At 37.7% G+C, this 22,757-nt stretch overlaps 1 protein-coding gene across 2 annotated transcripts in view; it reads left to right on the forward strand.

Annotated features, from left to right (window-relative positions):
- Positions 1–22,757, forward strand: part of PRIM2 (primase, DNA, polypeptide 2 (58kDa)) — a 410,194-nt gene that overhangs the window by 354,334 nt on the left and 33,103 nt on the right. For both annotated transcript variants that reach the window (XM_011945621.1, XM_011945620.1), the window contains exons 11-12: positions 8,785–8,911; positions 15,167–15,249. In XM_011945621.1, coding sequence (XP_011801011.1) covers positions 8,785–8,911; positions 15,167–15,249 — 210 coding nt within the window. The remainder of the gene's footprint in view (positions 1–8,784; positions 8,912–15,166; positions 15,250–22,757) is intronic.

Raw genomic sequence — 22,757 nt, forward strand, 5'->3', positions numbered from 1 at the left:
TTCTGTGCACATATACATGGCTCTTTTGCCTCATTTAGGTCAAGAAGATGTTCCTTTTTGAATACAAATCTCTCTCTAAAGGATGCTTTTTAACCATTCTCACTTTATTGTTCAAGCTGACCTTGCATAATGAAGCTTTTGTGGCTTTGAAAATAGGAGTAGTAGGCCAGGCGTGGTGGCTCACGCCTGCAATCCCAGCGCTTTGGGAGGCTGAGGTGGGTGGATCACCTGAGGTCAGGAGTTCGAGACCAGCCTGGCCAACATGTAACATGGTGAAACCCTGTCTCTATGAAAAATACAAAAATTAGCTGGGCATGGTGGAGGGCACTTGTAACCCAGCTACTCAGGAGGCTGAAGCAGGAGAATGGCTTGAACCTGGGAGGCAGAGGTTGCAGTGAACCAAGATCACACCACTGCTCTCCACTTGGGTGACAGAGTGAGACTCCATCTCAAAAAAAAAGAAAAAAAAAAAAGAGAGAAAGAAAAGAAAATAGGAGTAATATTTAGTCGTGTTTTTTTTTCATTGTAGCAAAGACTTTATTCTAAGGAAGACCATGCACTGTCCATCTCAGCAAACAGATGTTTACACCGTAGTGTCTGAATAGATTTGGGCATAAGTACTTTAAAAAATATAATAAAGTCACTAGACCCTGGGCGGGCCTGGGATAGAAGACAAAGTTATAAAAGAGGCTCTGAGAACAGGGCTGGGACTGGATAAAGGTGTGCCTGCTTTACAGTTTTTCTTGAGTTCAATCATTTAACATCATGCCTCTGAAAGTAACTTACTGCTGTCTTTGGTAGAAATGCATGTTGGTATATTGCCAGTGCCACAGATGGGATGTCTGGACTAATTTGGAAGGTTGCAAACTGCCACTTAACCCACCTTCAGACTTGTCTTGACTTTCTGGCCTTTCCCCACACTGAATGAACGGAGTGGGAGGGAAGAGCCTAGACAGAAACGTATGTTTTATATTTACTTCTTCCTACCTCCCTTTTTTTTTTTTTTTGAGATGGAGTCTCACTCTGTCGCCCAGGCTGGAGTGCAGTGGCACAGTCTCGGTTCACTGCAACCTCTGCCTCCCGGATTCAAGAGATTCTCCTGCTTCAGCCTCCTGAGTAGCTGGGATTACAGGCATGCGCCACCACACCCAGCTAATTTTTGTATTATTACTAGAGATGGGGTTTCACCATGTTGGCCAGGCTGGTCTCGAACTCCTGACCTCAGGTGATCCACCTGCGTTGGCCTCCCAAAGTATTGGGATTACAGGAGTGAACCACCGCGCCTGGCCTTCCTACCTCTTTTCGTATCGAATACTTAGAGGTTTTCCTTTGAGCCATGGATATGAAGACCTAGTAAGTATTTGCTAAAAAGTATCTCCAAGTAAATACAGTCTCTGTACAGTATTTCTTGAATTTGTAAATTTGAAAACCAGAGAGGACAATTTGTTTGATAAATATATGGATAGTTTGAAAGCTTAGTAAGATCCAAGTTTCATTTATTTTTATTTTTTCTTGTTTCCAGTAGAGTTGGAAGGGTCCAAATTTTAGACATATGTATACAAAGGCAGTAAATAAATTGGAAAGAAGAGGGAAGTTAATGCTTTTAGCTTTTCTCTTTTAGAGAGATTAGCTTTCCATTATTTTAACAGAATAGCTTACCAAAATGTTCTTTCCCTATTTGGGGATGAACATACTGAAATCTTGTATCTAATTAAATTCATTTCCTACCTAAAAGTTTTCACAAAAAAGATTGACTATAGTTCATGTTTGTGACTAAAGACACAAACAGAAGTTGTTTATAAAAGGTTTGCTGGAAATTTTAATATCCTTGTTTTCATCAGTGAAATTAATGATGACTTGAAAGTTTTTCTTCTTTCTTGAAAGTTTTTGTTGAAATGCTATTTGTTTTCCTGGTTATTGATTACTTGTGGACAGATAGCAGTTGTGAAGACATAAACTACTGATTGTTAAAAATTTCAGCATTCTCTTTTCAAAAGAAATTGGCAAACTGATTCTAAAATTTATATGGAAATGCAAGGACGTAGAATAGCCAAAATAATCTTGAAAATGAACACAGTAGGACTTACTTATCTTTGAAAGTTACTCTAAAGCTATTGTAATCAAGACAGTGTGTCATTGGCTAAAGGACAGACATGTAGATCAATGGGATCCAATTGGATCTGATCTAGTCAGAGTCCAAAAATAGAACTACACATATGTGGTCAAATTTGATGAGGATGTCAAAGTGATTTAATGGGAAAAAGAAAGTGTCTTCAACATGTGGTGTTGGAAAGGTGCTTTTCCACATGCAGAATAAAAGAACTTTGATTCCTACCTTACACCATAGACAAAAATTAACTTGAGATGAATCAGGACCTAGACTTAAAAGCTAAAGCATTACAGTTTCTAAAGGACAACATAAAAATATCTTTCCAATTTATCTTAGGACACAGCACTACCATTAAAAAGTTGATAAATTGGACTTCATCAGAAATAACACCTGCTCATCAGAAGATAACATCAAGTAGATAAGCCTTTGTTACAGTTATATTTGACAAAGGGCTTGTGTCCAGAATATATAAATAAGGGAATAATTAAAAGAAGGCAATCAACATTTAAAAATTTTAAATCAACATTTAAATGATTAAAAGAAGGCAATCAAAATTTTAAGATTAGAACAGACATTTCATAAAATAAGGAATATCACTAGTCAAAAAGCACATGAAAAAGTGCTCATCATCATTAGTCATCAGGGAAATGCAAAGTGAGATACCACTGCTTACCCACTAGAATGGCTAAAATTAACAAGATCTATAAAATGTTGGGGAGAATGTGGAACTCTCAGTGATTGCTGGTGGAGGTATAAAATAGTGCAACTACTCTGGAAAATTTTGGGCAGCAATTCCACTTCTATGTATTTATCCCAGAGAAATGAAAATGTATACTTACAAAAGCTATGTAAGAATGTTCATGGCCACTTGATTGAGAATAGCCAAAAACTGTAGAAGCCCAGTGTGTATGGTAGGAAAAAACCAATTTTCTCCTACTGTACACTCAACACAGAGAGTATACTGACGAGATGTGTGGATTTTTCCCACACTGACCAATTCTCTGACACTAGCCGGATAGCCTATATTCAGTTCACTTCTGACACTAACTAGAACTCGTGTAGATCTCTCATGGATTAAGAGCTCAGTCCCACAAGACTGTGCCCTACTTCATATACCAATTGCAAGCAGTAGGTTCCCAGGTTACCACAACTTCTGACCAGTTTGGCCACAAGTGGGAGGTTACCACAACCCCCTTCTCAGGTTCAGTAATGTGCGAGAGCAGCTCACAGAACTCAGGGAAATGTTTACATTTATCAGTTTATTGTAAAGGATGTTTTAAGGGATACAGGTGAACAGCCAAAGAAGTACTTTGGGTAAGATATGTGGGAAGTGGCATGGACCTTCCATGCCCTCTCTGGGTGTTCCACCCTCCCATCACCTCCATGTCTTTGGCATCCCAGATGCTTTCCAAACCCTGTAGTTTAGGGATTTTTTTTTTTTTTTAATTTAAGTTCTAGGGTACATGTGCACAATGTGCAGGTTTGTTACATATGTATACATGTGCCATGTTGGTGTGCTGCACCCATTAACTCGTCATTTACACTAGATATATCTCCTAATGCTATCCCTCCCCCTCCCCCCACCCCACGACAGGCCCCAGTGTGTGATGTTTACACCCTGTGTCCACCTGTTCTCATTGTTCAATTCCCACCTATGAGTGAGAACATGTGGTGTTTGGTTTTCTGTACTTGCGATAGTTTGCTGAGAATGATGGTTTCCAGCTTCATCCATGTCCCGACAAAGGACATGAACTCATCCTTCTTTATGGCTGCATAGTATTCCATGGTGTATATGTGCCACATTTTCTTAATCCAGTCTATCACTGATGGACATTTGGGTTGGTTCCAAGTCTTTGCTATTGTGAATAGTGACGCAGTAAACATATGTGTGCGTGTGTCTTTATAGCAGCATGATTTATAATCCTTTGGGTATATACTCAGTAATGGGATTGCTGGGTCAGATGGTATTTCTAGTTCTAGATCCTTGAGGAATCGCCACACTGTCTTCCACAACGGTTGAACTAGTTTACGGTCAGTTTAGGGATTTTTATGGAGGTTTCATCACATAGGCTAAGCACGTATTAACTCATTTTCCAGCCCCCTCCTTTTCCTGGAGGATGGGATAGTGCGGTTGAAAGTTCCAGGCTTCTAATTATGGCTTGGTCTTTCTGGTGACCAGACCCATCCAGGAGCCCACCAAGAGTCACCTCATTAGAACAAAAGACACTCTTATCAATACCCAGGAAGTTCCAAGGGGTTAGCAACTCTGTCAGAAACTTGGGCCACAGACCAAATATTAGAACGGAAGATACACCTAGCATCCCTCTTGCTCAGGAAATTACAAGAGTTTTGGGAACTCTCTGTGAGGAACCAGGAGCAGGGATCAAATACACATTTCTTATTGTATCACAATATCACATCTCCAGGTGTCCATCAGCAAGAGCCTAGACAAGCGATCTGGTATATCCATACAGTAGAACACTACTCGGCAATAAAAAAGAACAAACTGCTAATACATGTAATGGCAAGGATAAATCTCAGAAGCATTAAAGGACATGAAAGAAGCCAGACACAAATACTTTATACTGTATGATTCCATTGATACAAAGTTATAGAATAGCTAAAACTAATCTGTGGTGACAAAAACCAGATCAGTAGTCGCTTCTGGTTGTGGAGGGAGGGGAATGTTGACTGAGAAGAAGCAAGAGGGAATTCTACAGGTTGATGGAAATGTTCTATCTTCTGGTAGGGGTGTGGGTTGTATAGGTATAGTCACTTGCCCAAACTGATCATCCTATAGACTTAAGATGTGTGCATTTCACTATATTTCAGTTATAACCTCAAATTTAAAGATCTCACACAAAAAAGAGCAAGATATTTTCCTATCTCTTATTCTGACTCTCTTTCTGATTCTCTTAAAGTATTGGACAGCGCAGTCCCACTATACTGAGCCAGTTTTTGAAAGAAAATAAAATTTATTACTTTTACTATCTTTTAACATATCCACTATACTCTATAGAGGGCATCGTTTAAACTTTTTCGGTCCTTGTTGTTCCAGTGAAGAAGAAAAGCTATCCAGAAGAACAAAATAGCACAACGGTGTAAACTTGCAATGATTTGGCAAGGTTTTGAAGTTATTTAATCCTGATAAGTTAAAATCCCTTGAAGCATATTTATACATTCATCTTTCCAGCCAGCTACCGCTTATTTGCTCTTTCATTCAAGTGAAGGTTATTGAGCACCTCCTATGAGTAGATGTTTTATCAGATACTGAGTGGGCATGCTATGATGAGTACACAGCCAAGTCCCTGCCCTTAACAGCACTCCTAGTTTAGAAGTGATAAATACAAAAATAAATTCCATTGCAGCAGGAAAGGTACAGCACTGTACAAACTGCTGCTGTGCATTCTTTTGAGGAAGCAACGTCTTCTGCCTTGGGTGCTTGGGAAGATTCCACAGAGGAAGTGACATTTGAGCCAGTTTGTATGAATAGTTAGAGTTGTGGATAGGAGCTGGAAGAAGGGGGACTTAAGATGACTAGAAATGTAATTGAATAGTTCAGTGAGTCTTTTATCCTCCCTAAACCTTTAGGTAAAGGTTCAGTTAATATCTACTGAAGTAGAAGTCTTTTGCAGTAGCACAGTCAGTGTTTAAACTAGGACACCAAAATATTTTCCTTTTTCCCCCTCACCAATAGCAGCTAATATTTATTGAGAATAAAGGATGTGACAGGTACTCTGCTTAATGTTTTAATTTAATTTAATCTTCATAGCAATTTAATGCATTAATATTACTGTCCCTATAGATTAGGAAAATTGAGGATTGAAGTAACACCCTTTATAAGTGGACAGGCCGGGGATTCTTTCCCAGGTTTCTCTGCCCCCAAAGCCTGGGATCTTTAAAAAGCCTACTCTATGTGTGTTGCTCTTAGTATGAGCCCAGAGAAAGCGAGCAAAGGGCAACTCTGAAGTGTCTTGCGGTCACTTAAAAGAGGGGAGATTTACCTGCTTTCCAAAATATGGCCTGCCCCACCTTTTGTGTTTAAATTTTAGTTCATTGCCAATATGTATAATTATTTATAAATTCAAAATAATCTGTTTTATTTTTATTCCTATCTACATGACACTTTTTGGTGTTATGCTTATTAATTTCATGTATGAAAAATTGCCAAGTAATCATTCTGTAAGCTTTCTAGAGTATCCATTTCATAAGTTAAAGAATCATGGCAGTAAAAACTATAAGCTCTTTCACTCTAATTATTAGACTGAGAATCTTGAAGATTTTGCCCTTTGAAAATGACTTGTTATTTGGGCAATCTGGCTTCTCGCCATTTAACAAGTGTTGCTTAAAGTATCATGTAGGGACATTTGACATGCTCCACAGCCACTCACAGCTTCTGATCATTCTGTTTGTGACAGCCTTGAGAGATCACTGAGTGGTAGTTTAAGATTGTGCTCCAGTATAAAAGTGGCAAGGTTTGTCTTTTAAACAAACATGTATTTTTTTCAGAGTAGAAGATAAATTTTTTACTAAATCAGTCATTTGCCATACATTTTAGAAACTTGGTTTTAGGTTTGTAGTTTTTGCCCAAATGACCGCTTAACATGGGACACCTACCCTAACCCCTACCTCTTTCCCAGGAAAGTTAGATTTTTGTCCAAGATTCCACCAGTATTGAATATTACCTCTTGCCAGATATCTTGTCAAAGGTACATTGTCTGCTTTTGGTTGACCAATGGGGTATGTGTTGTTATGCCAGATGAGTGTCACGTAGTAGTGGAATTAGAAAATCATCAACCAAGGGCCTGGCATAGTGGCTCACATCTGCAATCCCAGGGCTTTAGGAGGCCAAGGTGGGAGGATTGCTTGAGGCCAGGAGTTTGAGACCAGCCTGGGCAACATAGCACGACCCTGTCTGGTGACACACACCTGTAGTCCTAGTCACCCAGGAGGCTGAGTTGGGAAGATCACTTGAGCCCAGGAGTTTGAGGTTACAGTGAGCTATGATCATGGCATTGCACTCCAGTCAGGGCAACAGAGCAATATTCTATCTCTAAAAAAAAATTAAAAATTAAATTTAAAAAGTCACCAACCATCAGGCACTGGAAAACATTTAATGGAAGCAGAATAATGGGATGATAGCCTTCCTAATGCTGTAGTAGACAAAGGAGTACTTCACATTTTTTCCTTCATGCATGCTGGTACTGAGGTGGGTGCAAAGATCCAATAGACAGATCTTACCTCAAAGAGTTTATGGTCCTGGAGGAACTAATCACCTATGTGAATATGTGATTAATAGAAAGTAGCATGATAATGTATCGTAAAAAAAGTAAAGTGCCATAAAAATCAAATATGAAGATAAATCTTCTAGAAAAGTATAAGTATAGGTAAAATGCTGTTGAAATATGTAGGAAGAGATTACTTCTGATTTTAGACCTCAAAACGAAGTGTCATTTAAAATGGAGTCTGAGAGAAGTTATGTCCTAAAAAGATTTAACTGGAAGCTACTATTTTTAAATATCTTATTTCTTATTACTAAGGAAGTGTGGTATTATGGAAAGAACATGGGCTTTGGAATCAGACTTGTCTGTACATGTCTACCATTTAATAACTGTTGTACATCACATTGCTTCATTCTTTGAACTTTGGTTTTCTCAAGTATAGCATAATAGAGGAGTTGTGATGATCTAAATGATTAAATGGGATTACACTTTTAAAAGCTCCTAGCAAAATGCCTGGCACCTGTTCACTTTTCATTATATGCTGGTTCCTTTTGTTCTCCTGTCTGACCCAATTCAGCGTCCCTTCTGTCCCATTAGCTTGTTTTATGAACATGGAGGCAAGGATTCTGGGTAGGAGGCAGTTGTAGTACTTCATTCATTAAGCATTTGTTGACTATTTTGTATAGTGGAAATCCAGAGGAAGGGGTGATGATGATGATGATGATGATGATATTTTGAGACAGGATCTCACTATGTTGCCCAGGCTGAAGTACAGTGGCACAATCGTGGCTCACTGCAGCCTCAAACCTACAGCCCAATCGATAATTCTCCCTCAGGCTCCTGAGTAGCTGAGACCACAGGTGCATGCCCCCACATCCAGCTAATTTTTAATTTTTTTTGTAGCGATGGGGTCTCACTATGTTGCCCAGGCTGGTCTTGAACTCCTGGGCTCAAGCGATCCTCTTGTCTTAGCCTCCTAAAGTGCTGAGATTACAGGCATGAGCCACTGCACCTGGCCTAGGATTAACTATTTTAATAGGCATTTAGGAAGTAGAATGGGTAGATATTGGAATTCAGGGAGAATTAGAGGAAGGTGGATAGAAAAGAGGCTAAACTGCTTTTCTTCTAGTATAATCTTTGGAATCAAACTAAGAAGGGCAAATTGATTATTCTTCTCAGGAAAAGATTTTCTTTAAACATACAGATAACATTAGCTGTCTTCTACCTGAGAAATTTGTTTTCTATAAGTTTTGTACCTTTTTTTAAAAAAGAAATTATTTGTATCATAAAGGATCTAAATAATAAATATGTCATGAATGTACATCTGCCCGTGAATGCTGAATTTATTCTAGAAAATATCACTTTGCACTCTTTGATTTTAGCTTGCTTTGCTGACCTCACTAGTATAATCATTGGCTGACTTTGTCTCTTTTTCCATTTTCTCCCAATCAGTTTGATAAAGGTTACTCTTACAACATCCGTCATAGCTTTGGAAAGGAAGGCAAGAGGACAGACTATACACCTTTCAGTTGCTTGAAGATTATTCTTTCCAATCCACCAAGCCAAGGGGATTATCACGGTAAGTGCCTCCACTGGATATGTTGGCCAAGTACAGAAATCCAAGAGCTCTGTTGGAAACCCTGAAACAATGTAGTGGCTTTTTGCATTACTGTCAGGAGCTAGTTTGTAGCTTATGTCAGTCATCACTGTCAAGCTAGAGCTCCATTACTCTTAGAGCAATTTGTCTTATTACTGAACTAGGTCAGGCAAGAGAAATTCATTCAGCTGCACTTCAGTTTGTGTTGGATTAGGCTTTTCAGTTCTGTCTTTCCTCCTTCCTGCTGTTCTCTGTCTCCCTCATCTTCTGCAGTGTTCTGCAAGTGTCTTAGAGGGCTGATATAAGTTTTACAAAGCTTTTTGAAATTAGAATATTCTAATTTTGGAATGGTAGATTCATTAATTTTCCAAAGGCTAACTACTAAGGAAAAGTGTGAGGTTTTTTTCTTATCACCATCATCTGATTAACCAATAAAGATTAAGTGGTATCAGCCATAACTATCAATTTGCCTGAGTTATTTAAAAAGAAAAACAGAACATCTCATTTGTCTGGTATGTCCAAGAATGATTTAATGGTTCATATCAGTAAATTTTCTGGATTATCAAAGCTTACTACAATATGTGTCAAAACTTCCTTTTGTTTTAGAATCTTAAACACTTTTTAAAAGACTGCACACTTTCGGGCTGTTAAAGACCAAATAATCATAAACAATATTTTTAGAAAGATATTCCATGTGTCCAAATCATTGAAAAATGCCTATACATTCATTAGTTAATAGCTGAAGAAGTGGCCAGCACTAGTTATATAGATAGATAGATAGATCTATATATGTAGATACAGATAATTTTTTTTTTTTTTTTTTTTCTGAGACGGAGTTTCGCTCTTGTTGCCCAGGCTGGAGGCAATGGCGCGATCTCAGCTCACTGCAGTCTCTGCCTCCCGGGTTCAAGCAATTCTCCTGCCTCAGCCTCCCGAGTAGGTGGGATTACAGGCACCCGCCACCATGCCCAGCTAATTTTTTGTATTTTTAGTAGAGATGGGGTTTCGCCATGTTGGCCAGGCTGGCGGGCCTCAGGTGATCTGCCCGCCTCGGCCTCCCAAAGTGCTGGGACTACCGGCGTGAGCCACCGCACCCGGCCTGGTAATATATATGGAGTGGTTTTTATCACTTATGTCAGAGTCCCTTGAGGTGCTTTTTTAGAAATGCAGATTCTCAGGGCTCACCCTCAGTCATATAAAATCAGACTTTATTTGCAAGTATGCTGGGTGAGTTTTATGTTTTCTAAAGTTTGAAAGCCATGGATCCAGATACTTCTGTTGAGGAAGCCTGAAGCTTTTTTTTAGCCTAGCAGCCATATTAGGCAGTCAACTTATGATTAAGCTTGTGGCCAAGTAAAACTCCCAGGGATTTGTCTGCAAATTTCCAGGTTCTAGCATTTGTCTCTTAATTAGTTGGTTTTCATTAGCTTAAATGCAAAACTTTATTTCTGTTAAGTTGTATCTTGTTATCCCAGTGCATTCTGTTATTATTTTGTTTCTAAGTTCAACTCTGTCAGTCAAGAAATATTATACTTAGCACTCAATGAACTCATTATTTGTTGGAAACATTTACTTATCCCTTTTTTAAAAAGTAATAAACTTAATTTTTTAGAGCTGTTTTAGGTTCACAGCAAAATCATGTGGGAAGTTCAGAGTTCCCATATACTTCCACACCCCAACACATGCACAACCTCCCTCAGTGTCAATATCCCACACCACACTGGTGCGTGTATGTATTACAATCGATGAACCTACATTGACACATCTTTATCATCCAAAGTCCATAGTTTACATTAGGGTGAATTCTTGGTGCTGTATATCACATGGGTTTGGGCAAATTTATAATGACATGTATCTACCATTGTAGTATTCTACAGAATAGTTGCACCACCATAAAAATCCTGTGTTTTACCTATTCATCCTTTTCTTCCCTTGGTCTCTGGCAACCACTGATCTTTTAACTGTCTCCATAGTTGCACCTTTTTACAGAATGTCATCATACAGCATATAGCCTTTTCAAATTGACTTCTGAACTTGGTAACATGCATTTAAGTTTCCTTTATGTCTTTTCATGGCTTGTTAATGGATTTATTTTTTGCACTGAATGATATCCCATTGTCTATATGCATACAGATTATTTATTCATTGACCTTCTGAAGAACATCTTGGTTGCTTCCAAGTTTTGGCAATTATGAATAACCTGCTGTAAATATCTGTGTGCAGGTTTTTATGTAGATAGAAGTTATCATTTCATTTGGGTTAATACCAAGTCACATGATTACTGGATCATAAAGTGGCACAGTGACTGTACCATTTTTCATTCCCACCAGCAATGAATGAGAGTTCTTGTCACTGCAAATTCTTACCAGCTTTTGGTGGTGTCATGTTTTGGATTTTGGCCATTCTAATAGATGTGTAGTGGTATTTCTTTGTTGTTTCCATTTACAGTACCCTACTGGCATTATGTTGAAGTCTTTTCATAAGCTTACTTGGCTTCTGCATATCTTCTTCGGTGAAATGTCTATTCAGGTCTTCTGCCTGTTTTAAAATCAGGCCGTTTTCTTATTGCTGAATTTCAAGAGTTCATTGTATATTTTGCATAACAGTACTTTATCAGATTTGTCTTTTGTAAATGTTTTCTCCCCATCTGTGCTTCTGTTCTTTTCTCTCTTTTTTCGCCTTTTGGGATTTCAGTTACACATGCGTTCTACCTTTTATAGTTGTCCCACAGTTCTTGGGTATTGTTTTTTTTTTTTTTTTCTTTTTCCTCTTTGCTTTTTAGTTTCAGAAGTTTCTATTTGTCATATCCACAAGATCCAATGATTTTCCCCAGTCATGTCCAGTCTACTGATGAACCCATTGAAGACATTCTTCATTTCTGTTACAGTGTTTTTGATCGCTAGCATTTCTTTTTTATTCTTAGAATTTTCATCTCTCTGCTAGCTGGTTATTCTAACACATTTATTGAATGGGGAGTCCTTTCTCCATTGCCTATTTTTATTGACTTTGTTGAAGGTCAGATAGTTGTAGGTATGCTGTCTTATTTCTGATTCTCTATTCTGGTTCATTAGTCTATGTGTCTGTTTTCGTACCAGTACCATGCTGTTTTGGTTATAATAGCCTTATAGTATAGTTTGGAGTTAGGTAGAGTGATACTTCTGGCTTTTTTTTTTTTTGAGACAGTCTCATTCTGTCACCCAGGCTGGAGTGCAGTGGCGTGATCTCGGCTCACTGCAAGCTCCGCCTCCCGGGTTCACGCCACTCTCCTGCCTCAGCCTCCCGTGTAGCTGGGACTACAGGCGCCCTCCACCACGCCTGGCTAATTTTTTGTATTTTTAGTAGAGACGAGGTTTCACCGTGGTCGCGATCTCCTGACCTCATGATCTGCCCGCCTCAGCCTCCCAAAGTGCTAGGATTACAGGCATGAGCCTCTGTGCCCGGCCTGATGCTTCTGGCTTTGTTCCTTTTGCTTAGGATTGCTTTGGTCATTTAGGCCCTTTTTTAGTTCCATATGAATTTTAGAATAGTTGTTTTCTTATTCTGTGAAAAATAACATTGGTAGTTTGGTAGGAATAGCATTGAATCTGTACATTACTTAGGGTGGTATGGCCATTTTAATGATACTGATTCTTCCAGTCCATGAGCATGGAATGTTTTTCTGTTTGTGTTGTCTCTGATTTCATTCAGCAGCATTTTGTAGTTCTCCTTGTAGAGATCTTTCACTTCCTCGCTTAGATGTATTCCTAAATATTTTATTTATTTATTTTTTGGTGGCTACTGTAAATGGAATTGTGTTTTTGATTTGGCTCTCAGCTTGAACATTGTTGGTATATAGAAATGCTACTGATTTTTAACACCGGGTGTGGTAGATCATGCCTGTAATCCTAGCACTTTGGGAGGCCAACATGGGTAGATCACTTGAGGTCAGGAGTTCAAGACCAGCCTGGCCAACATGGTGAAACCACATTTCTACTAAAAATAAAAAGTAAAACAAAAAGTAGTCAGGCATGGTGGCCTGCGCCTGTAATTCCAGCTACTCAGGAAACAGAGGTTGCATTTAGCTGAGATGGCACCACTGTACCAGGTGACGGAGTGAGACTGTCTCAAGAAAAAGAAATGCTACTGATTTTTGTATATTAATTTTGTATCCTGAAACTTTGCTGAAGTCATTTATTAATTCTAGGAGCCTTTTGGTGCATTCTTTAGGGTTTTCTAGGTATAGAATCATATCATCAGTAAACAAAGATAGTTTGACTTCTTTTCCTATTTGGATGTCTTTTATTTCTTTCTTTTGCCTGATTGCTCTGAGTAGGACTCCCAGTAGTATTTTGAGTAAGAGTGGTGAGAGTGGGCATCCTTGTCTTGTTCCCATTCTCAAGGGGAATGGTTTGAGCTTTGGCCCATTTGGTATGATGTTGGCTGTGGGTTTCTCTTAGATAGTTCTTATTATTTTGAGGTATGTTCCTTTGGTGTCTAGTTTTTTGAGGGTTTTTATCATAAAGGGATATTGGATGTTTTATTTTTTATTTATTTATTTATTTTTTGAGACAGAGTCTCGCTCTGTTGCCCAGGCTGGAGTGCAGTGGCACGATCTCGGCTCACTGCAAGCTCTGCCTCCCGGGTTCACACCATTCTCCTGCCTCAGCCTCCCAAGTAGCTGGGACTACAGGGGTCTGCCGCCACGCCCAGTTAATTTTTTATATTTTTAGTAGAGACGGGGTTTCACCGTGTTAGCCAGGATGGTCTCGATCTCCTGACCTTGTGATCCGCCCACCTCGGCCTTCCAAAGTGCTGGGATTACAGGCGTGAGCCACCGCACCTGGCCGGGATATTGGATTTTATTGAAAGCTTTTTCATTCTATTGAGAAAATACAGTTTTTGTTTTTAATTCTGTTTATGTGGTGAATCACTTTTATTGATTTGCATATGTTGAGTCAGACTCGCATCCCAGAAATAAAGCCTATTTGATCATGGTGAATTAGCTTTTTGATGTGCTGCTGGATTCAGTTTGCTAGTATTTTGTTGAGAATTTTTGATTCTATGGTCATCAGAGATATTGGCCAGAAGTTTTCTTTTTTTCATTGTGTCTCAGCCAGATTTTGGTATCAGGGTGATGCTGGCTTCATAAATTGAGTTAATGTGGGGAGTCCCCCCTCCTCAGTTTTTTGGAATAGTTTTAGTAGGATTGGTACCAATTCTTCTTTGTACATCTAGTAGAATTTGGCTGTGAATTTACCTGGTCCAGGGCTTTTTCTGGCTTATAGGTTTTTTATTCCTGATTCAGTTTCAGACCTCATTATTGGTCTGTTCAGATTTTCACTTTCTTCCTGCTTCAGTCTCCAAAGGTTGTATGTTTCCTGGAACTTAGTCATTTCCTCTAGATTTTCTAATTCGTGAAAAATGCACAATTATTTCTAATTAACTTACAGATCTATCATCTGTATGACTGAAAAAAAAAAAAAGACTTTTCTGTATTAAATTTTTAATAAGTGTTTTGACTTACCATTGCAGTTTCTTATTAAAATATCTAAAAATTTCTAGATTTTGTCCTAAAACAACTTTTATATTTCAAATTCTTCTGTATTCTTATTTATGTGAATATTTCTAGTGGTCTATCTTTATTTTTCATGAAATAATATAGAGATGACATGTATCCACTATAAGTTGTTTTTCTAGGAAATAGTCTATTTTTTCATCTGATTTCCATCCATGATTCTTTTACATTTTTATAGATTCTATGCTTTAGGAAATAGGCATATCATTTACATTTGAAAATGATGTTGAATTTTTTTCTTTCTCAGAGTTTGCATGTTTTTCATTTTGTTTACATTATCTACCTTCTCTCATATGCCTTTTACATAATTTTTAGACTAGAATATAAGAAGATTGTATAAAGTTTTAAAATAAACTGTTATGCAGCTATTTTGTGATTATTTGTGCTTGTTAGCAAGGAGTGTAATTAAAGTTATTTTCCCTCTTCCTGTTGAATGGACATCTTAGCCTGAGAATGCTGCAATGTTTTATGTAACTCTTGAGCCTGGAGTGCCCTGATAACCATACAGCTAAGTAATCATTTAGATAAAAAGAGGAAAGCAGTTGCACCCATGGGCAATTACCTTTTTTATTAATAAGCTGTTAGACAATTAAGGGGAGCTTAGATGGTCTCTCGAGTGTGGTATTGTACTAAGTTGTGGGTAAATAACCTTGTTTGTGTGCTGGCTTATTTTCTGTTGTCAGGGTGCCCATTCCGTCACAGTGATCCAGAGCTGCTGAAGCAAAAGTTGCAGTCATACAAGATCTCTCCTGGAGGGATAAGCCAGGTAGGTCATATTCTTCTCTCTGCATCTGCAGTAACGAGGCCTCAGACAGATCTCTTTAATGTTCTTGCAGTGATGCTGTGTACTACTTGTCAGGCCTCACACCAGACATCTTGTCTTCAAGACGAATTAAGTTAAAACCTTGACTTACCTGGTTTAGACTCTTTGGAAATTCTAGTTCTTCTGTCTGCTAAGCTGCATTTTTATTTTTCCTAATCATAAAGGAAGCTGGAAACCATCCCCCCCACCTCAATTTGTTTTACTGTCTCAACTGAGGACTACATCTTTAAAAATAAAATTTTTGAGCAATGCATAGAGCTTATTAATGAAGCTGAAAATTAATGACAGCATATTTCATTTTGGGAAATTGCTTTCTGAGCAGATGATAATGTAGTACGTACTGGCTGAAAGTTCTGATAGGCATCAGTTACTGCTGTGTGTCATCTACACTTCTGATGGTAGACCTAATCGTTTGTCAAAATACTTTGTCTTATGAACAATGGAAATGCTCAAATATGTAAAACCAAATGTCAAAGACTACATTTTACTCAGTCTACCTTAAAAAAATTAATATTGTGACATAGCAAAGACTGTTTTCTATAGTGTGCTTTCAAGTTTACAGGGGTTTTGAAGGAATTGGAGAAGAGCTTCTGCTTCCTTAGCTTAAGAAGAACATTATATATTTTAGAGTTAGAACATCTAAATCATCATACATCTTTAAATTGTTATTTTTAAGAAAATCATTACTCTAGACAACTTTACTGCTTCTTCTGTGTCCAAAGTTCAGAAAACAAACCCTGAATAGTTTTTTAGTACTTCAAGCAAAGCAGTGTTCAAGGTGCCATGGGGTATGCAAGGAAGAATCAGATGTAAATCCTGCTCCCACAAAACCAGTGTCTGAAAAAAAAAAAAAACAACATAAACCAAGTGTCATGAGAGGTACACATAGACTGTCTTTGGTATTCTGATGAGGGAAAGATTATAACCAGCTGAAGAGGTCAAGGAACCCTTTATGGAAGAGATGCCCTTTGAATTAGGCCTTGCACTAAGGTTGGAAATTAGGGAGAGAGAATGCACAAATGAAAGACTGTAGGAGTATTAGGATTTCAAGCTTAGGATAACCAATACATAAACACTAATAGGTAACTTAAAGGAAGTATAGTTGGTTTTGGTTTGAGTGACTTAATTTTAGTGGTTAAAAACTGCTGCTAACAAATTTGATAGGGAATCTGGAAATAAAGAATTAGTGGCTTTTTTTTTTTTTAAGCAATCTTAAATAATCACCTTTTTGAAAACAATACAAGTTCTTAACATTTCTATGTTAATATATTATGTCTGCATTTAAATGGCGTTAATGTGGGTTTGGGGCATTAGGGAATTTAGGACTAGAAATCTGGTGGTCTTTTCAGTTAGAATTGTAGCATAGGGAGAAAGCCATTCTCTTTTATGGAGTCCTAGGATGTGACATGTCATGATGCACAGGTAGGAAGTCAGTGGTAGAACCAAAAATTGAAGCCAGGCTTTCTGATGCTTAATTTTTTTTTTTTTTTTCCCTGAACTCCACTCTACTTTAGAGCTTATTATCATGAGTTTGCTGGGGGAGAGAAGAGGTAGGGAGTCAAAAGCTGTGTTTCAAAATGTCATCTTGGCCAGTCCTTCTCTCTGTCAAGCATTAAAAGGAGGTGGGATCAATGAAGACTGAATAGAAATGGGGAGAGAGGGAGAAAATACATTAGGGAAGTGAAGTATCACAAAAGTCAAGGAGAAAACTTTGAGAAGAGAATAAATTCCACAGAGTCCCTTGTAGCAGAGATTTTTTTCATGAAGAGAACTGAGAAAAGGTGGTTGGATATGCTGAGGATTCTTTGACTTTGACTTTGGTGAGGTGTCAGTAAAATGGTGGAAACCAAAAACAAGATTATACTAAAAAAATTAATGAAAGAAAGACAGTAAATAACCTTTTCAAAAAATGTATCAGGCCAGGTGCAGGGGCTCGTACCTGTAATGCTAGCACTTAGGGAGGCTGAGGCAGGCAGATTGCTGAGCCCAGGCATTCACGACCAGCGTGGGTAACATTGCAAAAACCTGTCTCTACAAAAAATACAAAAATTTAGCAGAGTGTGGTGGCGTGCAACTGTAGCCTCAGCTACTCAGGAGGCTGGGGTGGAAGAATCACCTGAGCCCAAGAAGTTGAGGCTACAGGGAGCCGTGATCATGCCACTGCACTCCAGCATTGACAATGGAGTGAGACCCTGTCTCAAGAAAAAAAAACAGTGCTAGTAAAGGGGATGCTAGAGTGGTATTCGCTTAAGCATCATGGGATTGTTCATTTCTGGGTTTAAGACCTGAGCCTATCTGTAGGAAGAGGAGAAGAAAAGAACTGTCAGAGAGGGTGGGCTTGATGAAGATATAAAAGAAAGAAAATCCCTCTCTAACCAAGCAGAATTAAGCTCTCTTTCCTTTATACTATGACTGTATTGTACATGCCTTTGCTCTTAACATTTGTTACACTTGATTGTAATTATTTGTTTACCTGTTCATCTTTTCCAATAGTTTGTGAGTTTCCTGAAAGGGGGACTGGATTTTTACTTAACTTTCTGTCTCATAGTAATCCAATGAGTTACACTTGTTAGGTGCTTTTAAAATGCTGGAAGAGTGAATGGGCATATTTAGGTATGAGGTGGACCCTAGAGTGTGCATGGTAGTATGCAGAGAGAGGCAAATAAAAGACACAAGTGAAAAAGTAACTTACGGGAGGAAGGACGATATGTACTGGAACCAAAGGATGGTGACAGAGAAAGGCATACCCCTCAGCAATGTGAGAATATAGAGGAAATAGTTAAGACACAGCAAAGGGAAGTTGATGGAGTGTATCAACTGGTCTTACTCTTCCTTGTAAATAAAGGTCATCAGCTGGAGAGTAAAGGGATTATGAATGATATTCTGGTTATAGAAAAGGTTAGAAACTACCACCAACAAATGTGATAGGGAATCTAGAAGAAATTAGAGGTGTTTTCTAGCAGTCATAAAGAATCTCCTTTAAAAAAAAATCTTAATATATTAACATTATCTCAAGAAAACTAATGTTTATAGTTAGTAGTAATGACCATGTTTGTATATTCTTTGCTTTTGACTCCACTGTATTTCTCCATTTGCCCTTGATCCGTAAGTATACCCCTTACTTAGCTGATGCTGGTTAGTAATTTTCACATTACCCTTTAGACCTGCATTGTAACCTTTTATCTGGGATGAACACAGATGTATAGTGCATGCGGGCAAGCTGTAAATAATATTTTGCTTTTATTTGATGTCTTTATTGAGTGGATCTCACTAAAGTAAAGCAGCTGGTGGACTGTATTCTAAAGGGCAGAGAGTTAATGGATGAAAATTCCATGTAAAACATTTTGATAAGGCTGAATTTTGCAGGTTGGCCTAAGTGCAGATTAGATCTTGAAAACTCCAAGTGTACATGAAAATATTGAATGAGAGTTAAGAAAAACATCATTTAAATGTATGTAAGGTAGAACTCATTGTGGTTATTTTATCTCAGAGAAAACTACTTGAAAAAGATACCTTCAACTATAGGAAACAGATTTTTTTTTTTTGAGGGAGAGTCTCACTCTGTCTTCCAGGCTGGAGTGCAGTGGTGCGATCTTGGCTCACTGCAACCACCAGTTCATGCGACTCTCCCACCTCAGCGTCCTGAGTAGCTAGGATTACAGGCACCCTCCACCATGCCCAGCTAATTTTTGTATTTTTGTAGAGATGAGGTTTCACTTAGGTGATCTGCCTGCCTCGGCCTCCCAAAGCACTGGGAATTACAGGTGTGAGCCACCACGCCTGGCCAAGAAATAGATGTTTTAAGTAATCAGAATGTTGGTGATCAGAAAAGGGATCATTGTGACTCAGCTGGCATTGCTGATTTTTTTTTTTTTTTTTTACAAAGCATCCTTGTAGGATCACATTTCATTTTCCTTTTTAATTAACCTTAATAGTGTTACAAAATCACTGAAAATTAATGAGCTTGGTATCCAGCTTAAGAAACAGCAATTAAACAGAATATGGCCAAAGAAAATGGTTACCCCATGCATTTATTCCCCTCTCCTCCCCGAAAAGAGAAATACACAGCAGTCAATTCACTAACACGATATAAAAATTGTAAATATTTATGCCCCAACATAGCTTCAAAATACATGGATTAATAACAGAGAATTGAAAAGAGAACTAGACAAATCCACAGTTATAGTTGGAGACTTCAGCACTCCTCTTAATAATTAACAGAATAAGCAGGCAGAAAGCCAGGAAAGATACAGAAGCCTTGAATAATACTGTCAACCAACTTTACCTAGTTAACATCTGTAAAACATGTTACACAACAACAGGAAACATGAAATAGTAACCCAGGTAGATCATAGTCTAGGTCTTCAAAATCCATTACAAATGTAAATAATGTGAAATCCTATAAAGCAGGATTTAAAGCAGAGCAATAAAGCAAGAAAAACAAACAAAAGATTAGAAAAGAGGAAAGAAAACCTTTTTCTATTCTCAAAGTGATTATCAATGTAAAAAAAATCTCAAAGAACCTAGCAAGATGCTACTGTAACTAGTAGGTGGCAGGATACTAACTCAATATACAACAGTCAATTCTATTTCTTACAGTGAACAATTGGAAATTAAACATTTCAGAAAGTATTAGGTTGCTGCAAACATAATTGTGGCTTTTACCGCAAATACTTTTTTAGCAACCTAATACCATATACAGTAGTACCAGAAATCCAAAATATACATAAGATCTTTATGTGAAAGACTGATGAAAATGAAAAACAAAGTGGAGACACATGTTTCTTGATTTCAAGACTTACTGAAAACTATTGTAATTTAGTTGGTGTGGTATTAGGGAAATGATGAAGACAGATTAATTGGACAGAATAGAATTCAGAAATAGACCCACATATATATGGGCAACTGATTTTTAAACAAAGGTGCCAGGGCAATATAATAAAGAAATGGTAATGCAGAGTTCCAGAACAACTCTAGAGTTCTAGAACAAGTAGATCTGGAACAATTGGATATCCAAATGCAAAATGCCTAGACATATACCTCCCAGCTTATATAAAAATTATAAAAATGGATTATAGAACTAAGTAACTGTAAATGTGAAACTTATAGAAGAAAACAGAATATCTGCACGACCTTGGGTTTGGTGTGTTCCCTGAAAGAAAATAGTGATAAATTAGACTACCAAAATTAAAAATTTTGCTCTGCAAAAAACAGCTTTAAAAGAGCAAGATAAGCCACAGACTGGAAGAAAATATTTGCAAATCATATATTTCATAAAAGATGTGAATCCAAAGGATATAAAGAACTCTCAAAACTCAGTAATTAGAAAACAGTTTTTTAAATGGGAGTAGACAATTCACCAAAGAAAAAGTATGAATGGTAAATATAAGCACATGAAAAAGTAAATAGCTCATTATTGAAATGAAATTTAAAATTATAATGAATACCATGATATGTCAAATAGAATTGGTCTAATTTAAAAAAAATCTAGCAATACTAAGTGGTGGTGAGGATGCAGAGCAACTGAAAGTCTCATACAATACTGGAGGAAATGCAAGTGGAAGAGCCACTTTGAAAAGGAGTGTGGTAATTTCTTATAAAGTGAAGCTTACACATGCTATGTGACACAGTGATACCTGTAACTAGTATTTATAGAATTGAAATAAAAGTGTAAGTCCACATAAAAATCTATTCCTAAGTGTTTATAGTGTAGGCATTATTCATAATTGCCAAAAACTAGAAACAACCCAGATGTTCTTCAGTGTGTGATTGAATAAACAAATTGTGGTATAGTCATACAATGGAATATTAGTTGGCAATAGAAAGGAACAAATTACTGATACATCCATTGACATGTAAGGTTCTCAAATGCATTATACCAGATGAAAGAAGTCAGACTCAAAAGCACTATAGTGTCTAATTCCATTTGTATGACAAATCTATAGGTACAGAGTGATTGCTGGGAGCAGGAGAGGTGTTAGTTATAAAGGACAGGGGAAATATTTTTGGGTAATGGGAATGATCTGTCTTGATTGCAAATATCAAAACTGAATTTGTCAAATTTTACAGAACTATAATAAAAGGAAATATATTTTATTTAAAAACTTTCTTTACTTTTTTAGAAAAAATGTTAGTCCCTGAGTAAAAAGGGGATATATTTTACTGTATGGAAATTATACCTTAATTTTTTTCTTTTTTTGTTTCTTTTTTCTTTCTTTCTTTTTTTTTTTAATTGGGTGTTGCTCTGTCACACAGGCTGGCGTGCAGCAGTGTGATCAAATCTCATTGAAACCTCGAACTCCTGGGCCTAAGTGATCCTCTTGCCTCAGTCTCATAAGTAGCTGGGGTTACAGGTGCACATCACCATGCCCAGCTAATTTTTTACTTTTTTGTAGAGATAGAGGTCTTGCTATGTTGCCTAGGCTGGTCTTGAACTCATGGCTCAAGCAGTCCTGTTGCCTTGGCGTCCCAAAGTGCTGGGATTACAGATGTGAACCACTTATTATTATTTTTTTTAATGGGGGAAAAAGAAAAGGGTAGATGGTAAGTAGCATAATGAGCCAAAATGTTTACTTTTCCTAATAAAAATGCAGTAGATTAAGTTTATATCAGGAACTCAAAGTATAAACATATAATTTCGAGTGACATAGACAACATCCTATGTAATAAAAAATGGGAATGGTTAAAGTAATTGCCTCTTGGGAACTAACCAAACAGTGGGAAGAAATGTGATATGAAAACTGTTGATTTTAATAATAAGCCATAATGTACTTCAGTTTTTTTTCCTTACATGCATTACTTTGATTAAAGGTTGGAAAGAAAGTTTAATGTTATTAATGAAGTTTAAGTTAAATTGTCGTGTGCCTAATGGATAGGTAGTAATAGTAGTAGTACTAGATGACTGCGAGGTTTTTGGGTATGAAATTCTAACCCTTATCCCTCTGAGCTCCCAGTACCTAGCACAGTATCTGGTCCATGTTAGGGACTGTGAAGGATCTGAGATTTTACCCTACTTGCAAGCTAAGAACTTAGCTGCCACACTTTTATGGATTCTGACAGAAGACATGACAATTCCAGCAATAGCAGTATGTCAGCCTTTTCTTGCATTCATTCCTTGAACCCTGCTTCCCACGGAGCAACATGAAGGCCAGGTACTACCTGCACATGCAGTGGCTTGTGTTAGAGGAGAGAACCCCTGAGTTTAGGGAATCTGAACCTTTTATTACGGATAGTAAGTATGTCTACTCTTTTTTATTATTTATTTTTAATTAATTAATTTTTTGAGAGAGTTTCGCTCTTGTTGCCCAGGCTGGAGTGCAATGGCGTGATCTCTGCTCACTGCAACCTCCACCTCCTGGGTTCAAGCAATTCTCCTGCCATATGTCTCCTCTTTAATCCAGTGGAAGGCACTGTTGTCTTCCAGGGGTGTTCATTATATCAGAGGTCCCCAA

This window comes from Colobus angolensis, unplaced genomic scaffold, assembly GCF_000951035.1.
Source record: "Colobus angolensis palliatus isolate OR3802 unplaced genomic scaffold, Cang.pa_1.0 Scaffold241, whole genome shotgun sequence".
Lineage (NCBI taxonomy): Eukaryota > Metazoa > Chordata > Mammalia > Primates > Cercopithecidae > Colobus > Colobus angolensis.